The 5,966-nt window shown below is 44.5% G+C and overlaps 1 protein-coding gene across 1 annotated transcript; it reads right to left on the bottom strand.

Annotated features, from left to right (window-relative positions):
* Positions 1–322: 322 nt before the first annotated feature.
* LOC138781152 (EVI5-like protein) lies at positions 323–5,656 on the bottom strand (the record flags this gene model as incomplete). The annotated part of the gene is made up of 5 exons (XM_069956777.1): positions 323–388; positions 3,856–3,981; positions 4,073–4,147; positions 4,932–5,156; positions 5,491–5,656. Coding segments are annotated over 5 exons (658 nt in total), but the record flags the coding sequence as incomplete, so codon positions are not given.
* Between the last annotated feature and the right edge of the window lie 310 nt (positions 5,657–5,966).

The following is a 5,966-nucleotide window of genomic DNA, read 5'->3' as shown; positions in this document are numbered from 1 at the left end:
AGCGGTGGGTCACTTCCTTTCTACAAGGGGCACACATATGCAACGGCATAATGAGTTTGTTCTTTGTCTAGTTAAATTCATCTTAACTAGAAACTTCTTTTTATTTGATGGCTGCTATTACCACCAACTCAGGGGCACCGCGATAGGGAGCCCTTGTGCCCCCACATACGCAAATTTGCTCCTGGGTTGGTGGGAGGCCAACGTTGTTTTTAGCGACGAGAGAGAGACGTTTGGAGCCATGCCAACCTACTGGTCACGTTTCATTGATGATATTTTCATCCTGTGAGAAGGGACCAGAGCGGAGTTCTCCCCTTTTATCGATCTACTGAATAATAAGAAGATAGGATTGAGATTCACTTATGAAATCGATGAGCTCTCCCTGACGTTCCTGGACGTTAAGATCACGAAAACCACACAGGGGTATCTTGAGACGACCATCTTTAGGAAAAAGACGGCTACGAATAGCCTTCTAGAGTGGGAAAGTTGTCACCCAGCACCCCTCAAGAGGGGAATCCCTAGGGGACAATACCTCCGTAATAGAAGAAATTGTTCGGCCGAGGATGATTTCCTTAAGCAAGCTAAAGACCTTAGGAACAGATTCAGGGAAAGGGGATACCCGGACTATACATTAAGGGATGCCTTCCATCTAGCCCAAAATAAACAGAGGGAGGAGCTACTGAACCCCAGGAAGAGAGAAGAATCCAAGGGGCTTATGCGTATTATAGAAACTTATGATAGTGAATCTGGACCAATCAGGGAAATCTTTAGAAAACATTGGAACATCCTTAAAATGGATCCGGATTTGAGCGAAGTCATAGGAGATTATCCTTTAATCACCTACCGGAAGGGAGTTTAGGTGATAAGGTGACACAAAGCCATCTATCACCTGTTGAAAAACCCAAAACATGGTTACATACACAAAAGGGTGCAGGTACATACAGCTGTGGACACTGCAGGGCCTGTCCTACTGTGCTCAAAACTAAGACATTCAGAAGTAGCCAAACATCCAAGACCTACAAAATTAGCTCCTTTATTAACTGCAGCTCCAAAGCTGTGATCTATTTGGCTACTTGTTAGTGTGGGAAACAGTATGTGGGCAAAACTATAAGGGAGTGGAGAAAACGTATCTTAGAACATCTAGGGGATATAAGGAACAAACGGGATACTCCTCTAGCTATACACGCCAGCGAACACCATGGAGGTAACAATGATACGTTCAAATTCATAGCCATAGAAAGCCTCAATCCATCCCCTCGAGGGGGAGACATGGATAAAACATTACTCCAGAAGAAACAAGATGGATTTATACCCTGCAGACTATCACACCTCACGGGCTTAATGAGGCCCTTAACTTTGCCTGCTACATCTAGAATTGGCACTCCCACGAGCACCATGTCATCTCTCGGGGCGTGCAGGGGGAGGGACGAGTCTCCAGCGCGCGCCTTTGGTACGTGTGACGTCAGACGCGCCGGGCCGTGCAGCAGCTACAAGAGTTGGCGGCTGGCGGCACTCCCGGCACTCTGCCAAAGCAGATGTCAGGAGCACACCTCCAAGCTGCACGCATACTGTAATTAACAGGTTACGGCCTTCCATTTTGTTTCTTGCAAACTTTTAGCTCTGTTCTAGATTTTGGCTCTAGTCTAATGATTTGCTCATAGGTTAAACGGTTACACATACCAACCTGTGTCTCGATAGACCCTAATAGGGGATTTAGTATGACAGTACACATATATTGAGTAACTTGAGGTTACATGACTGCAGGCATTGATACTATCCCTCTATATCACACAGTGTCCACATGTGTAGAATTATCACGTGAGACATCATCCCCAGGGTCGCTTATATGGGGGCACAGTGAGTACAGTAGGCGGCAACATTAACAATTAATTGCTGTCACATTACCTATTGGCGTATTAAACATGCCTATGAATATTGTTTTTGTTATGTGACATGATCTATGTACCCTTACTTATACTGACCCTTTACCCTACGGCCCCTGATGACGTAACGTACGGTGTTACTGAAATGCGTTGGGCGAGATGGTTTAATGGGAAATATGGTCTAACAGTCTCCTGGCTCCAACTGGACATTATGGTTTTGGACCACTAGGAGCACGATACATATTGTTGTGCATTGGCATTTATGAATTGGTCGAGAGCTGTCAGAAATTTCTGTGAGTGTTTGAACTTTGGAATTGATATCTGTGGACATTGGACAGATGGTTCCTAGACACGACGAGACAGACTGACTTTTAGCTCTCTGATATGGCCTTATGTTGTTTGGAGAATCTTCATTGTAAATATTGGTACTAGATGTACTTTTAATGCATACCTAATAAACTTGTAGCCATAGCACACACACATAATCTACTGCAGTCATAGCGCACAAACACACAGTCTACACTACTTATGGCTTATGGCTTCTCCTCCTCCTTTTCATTACACGGCTGCTCATATACAATCATCCAACATCCAGAAAGAGAACAGCACAGATCTCCCCCCAAACAATGGACTCTTTAAGCTCAGAAACAAACTGCCAAATAGTGACCGACAACTTTTTCACCCTTATCTAATAGGGGCAGTGTCCTATTAGAATGTTGCTCATAAAATATATTGATGAGCAAAACCTATAAAGTTTTTTTAAAAGCTGGAGTCGGAGTGGGTAAATTTTTCATGACTCCAACTCCACCCAAAACTAGCTCGGAGTTTACAGCCCTGGTATAAAGTAGGTCAGACAAACAGTGCAGACAAGGTGCCTGTAACTACACACTCACCTTAGTTGGTTGTGCACTAAGCACAGCTCTATGCAGAGCTATTATATCCAGGGGAATCAGTACAGCTGGCCGGGATGCACTCTAGTCAGCGACTAGGTGTAACAAGGATGAATAGACCCTGGCTTGGATTACACCAGATAGCGCAATACTTCCTTCGAAATGGCCCTGCAGACAGGGCTGTGGAGTCGGTTAGCCGCAGCTCCGACTCCGACTCCAACTCCGACTCCTGAATCTTATCAGGACCGACTCCAACTCTAACTAAATATTCACCATACACAAAGAAACACTGCTAACAATGCCAGATACCTGTGATACAGAGGGGTCAGCCATAGTGATACAGAGGGGTCACACATAGCGATGTTGAGGGGCACTGTGGGTGCACGCATGAGCACACACACACAGCCTGCTACAGCCATAGCATACACACATAGCTTTCTGCAGCCATAGCACACACACACACTCATACACACAGCCTGCTGCAGCCATAGCGCACACACACACACACACACACACACACAGACACACACACACACAGCTGCAGCCATGGAACACTGAAGAAAAACACACAATCTTCTCCAATAGAGAAAACAACACAGGACAGATGTTACTGCTACACTACTTATGTCTCCTCCTCCTCTATATTTTTTTTTTTTTTAATTTAAATTTTTATTGCATTTTAACAATTTTTTAACAACAATGGGCCTATACGGAGCCCATGTAGTAAACAAAATCAATAAACAACAATAATATTATCCTTGCATACTTTACAGCCAATAATAAAGATGCCGGATCACACAGCAGCATAGAAGGCATGTACTGCTTGTGTTATATGCATATCCGTGCTGCCAGTTTCCCTTTGTTATCGGCCACAAACGGAGATGTACGTCCGAAAACACTAAATTTTACAGTAGACTCCAAAGATGTTATCAGGCACTTAGCTGATCGCTGTCACTTTTACACGAGCAGATTATTGACCGGAGGAACATTTCTAGCAACACTCCTGGCCGATAATCAGCCCGTATAAGAAGCCCTTTACCTTCCAAACAATATCAAGATTAGAAACCACTACGCAGCGGATGTACCTGTAACATATACTCCAGCTGGTATATACATAGGCCGAGCTCAGCCATACTGGGCTTAAAGAGCTCTCGTAAGCGGTACTCCTGCATCAGCCGCACAAACACACAGAAGGCTTCTTCCTCTGGCATCTAATATGGCGAGAAGAAAAACAGACATATAAGAAGGGTACAGGATTATTATATAATACATCTCTATGGAGCAGACTGTACATACACTCACCTGCATGAGGAGGAGGCCCACAATGAAGGCGCTGCCCTGACAGTAGCCAACCTCTCGGTCTATCAGTGAGTAGGCCTGCGGTCAGACAACACACTGCTTAATACTCGTTCTCTATATTTTATATAACACAATGTTAAAAGTTAGAGATTTACATTAAAGAGGTACTCCAGCAATTTTTGTTCCTTTTAAAACAACTGGTGTCAGAAAGTTATACAGATTTGTAAATTACTTCTATTTAAGAATCTCAAGTCTTCCAGTACTTATAAGCTGCTGTATGTCCTGCAGGAAGTGGTGGATTCTTTCTAGACTGACACAGTGCTCTCTGCTGCCACCTCTGTCCATGTCAGGAACTATACAGAGCAGGAGAGGTTTTCTATGGGGATTTGCTACTGCTCCAAACAGTTCTTGACATTGACAGAGGTGGCAGCAGAGAGCACTGTGTCAGACTGGAAAGAATACACCACTTCCTGCAGGACATACAGCAGCTGATAAGTACTCGAAGACGTCAGATATTTAAATAGGTAATTTACAAATATGTATAATTTCTGACATCAGTTGATTTGAAAGAAAATAAAAATCCCAATTGACCTTTGCATTTTTTTTGTTTCCGTCCCTGTCGCTATTTATGCCACAAATTATGTAAATTTCCATAAGCATAGCAACATGAGGGCTTGTTTTTTGCGGGATGAGTTGTATTTTAGATGCCACCACTAGGCCCCTGGCTGCCATTAGTTACGCACTCAGCACCCATCAATAGCGACGCTAAGCTGTGGGGGAGGGAAGTTGGGTTATCTGCACGTATCGACATTCTGGAAAATCCCTCCACGACTATGTAGTAATCCCTCCATGTTTTCATTACCTTCATGACATTAAATAGTCCCTCCTGTCCCATGCTGTCCTGACCCCGGAAGAAGTCATGCTCAGGGTAGGTCCGAGCAATGTCCCTCCGGATCAGCTTCTCACATGGGGAGGACATCTTCAGAAGATCGGCGTATTGCTTTTTCACTGGCATGTCTGTTGCATTGCACAGCATCTGCCATACTATGGCTCGAAAGTGATGGGGGATCCCTTTCCGGATAAGCTCCTGTAAGACACAGGAATAAGAAGGGGACGATGAAAGACGTCTATAAGAGCGGCTATGCACCAAGTATATATAAGCGAGTGCTGCTGGTATATCTGGCATCGGTACATGGCAATGCACCCTGTACAGCCTGTGACCTGCGGACAGAGACAGATAGTATTACAGCTGATGCAGAGTCTGTGCAGTGATCCGTCCACACAGTAAGAAGACAATCAGTGTTAATGATTCCCCGCAGTATAATACATTGTCCTGTAATGTAATATACCTCCAGACCAGAACATTAAGTAACCTCTTCCCTCTGGGGACTTGTGGTCGATCATAGATCATCTGCACTGACCTTCAGGAGCTTCTCCTTCCTCCTGGTCCACTCCTCCCAGTGAGTGACTATGCGTCCCCATAGCTCCCAGCTGTCCTGGTCCAGAGGTGGTGGCCCCGGGGAGGTGACACTGGTCCTGCAGGATCCCGAAACACTGCGGAGGGATTTGGAGTCTGCTTCCAGGAGCCTGAGACACAGAAGGAAGAGCAAAAATGGCAACTGGGAGGATTAAGGATTTCGTAAAAAAAACTCCTATGGTGCGTTCACACCTACAGGATCTGCAGCTGATAACTGAACACAGCATCAAATCTGCTGCAGATCTGCTGCAGATCCTGTAGGTGTGAACGCACCCCTAGGATGTTTTTTTCTTACGATAATTTTTTTTTTTCAATTTTCTATTTTTTCATCAATGCAGTTGCACTAGGGTTTGTTTCTTGGTAACATATACAATTTTGGATTTTTTTTCCCCTATGACACTTGACCATATGAGTCTTTAA

Source organism: Dendropsophus ebraccatus, unplaced genomic scaffold (genome assembly GCF_027789765.1).
Source record: "Dendropsophus ebraccatus isolate aDenEbr1 unplaced genomic scaffold, aDenEbr1.pat pat_scaffold_951_ctg1, whole genome shotgun sequence".
Lineage (NCBI taxonomy): Eukaryota > Metazoa > Chordata > Amphibia > Anura > Hylidae > Dendropsophus > Dendropsophus ebraccatus.
Note: the sequence above shows the minus strand (reverse complement) of the source record. Positions and strands in the feature narration are given on the sequence as shown.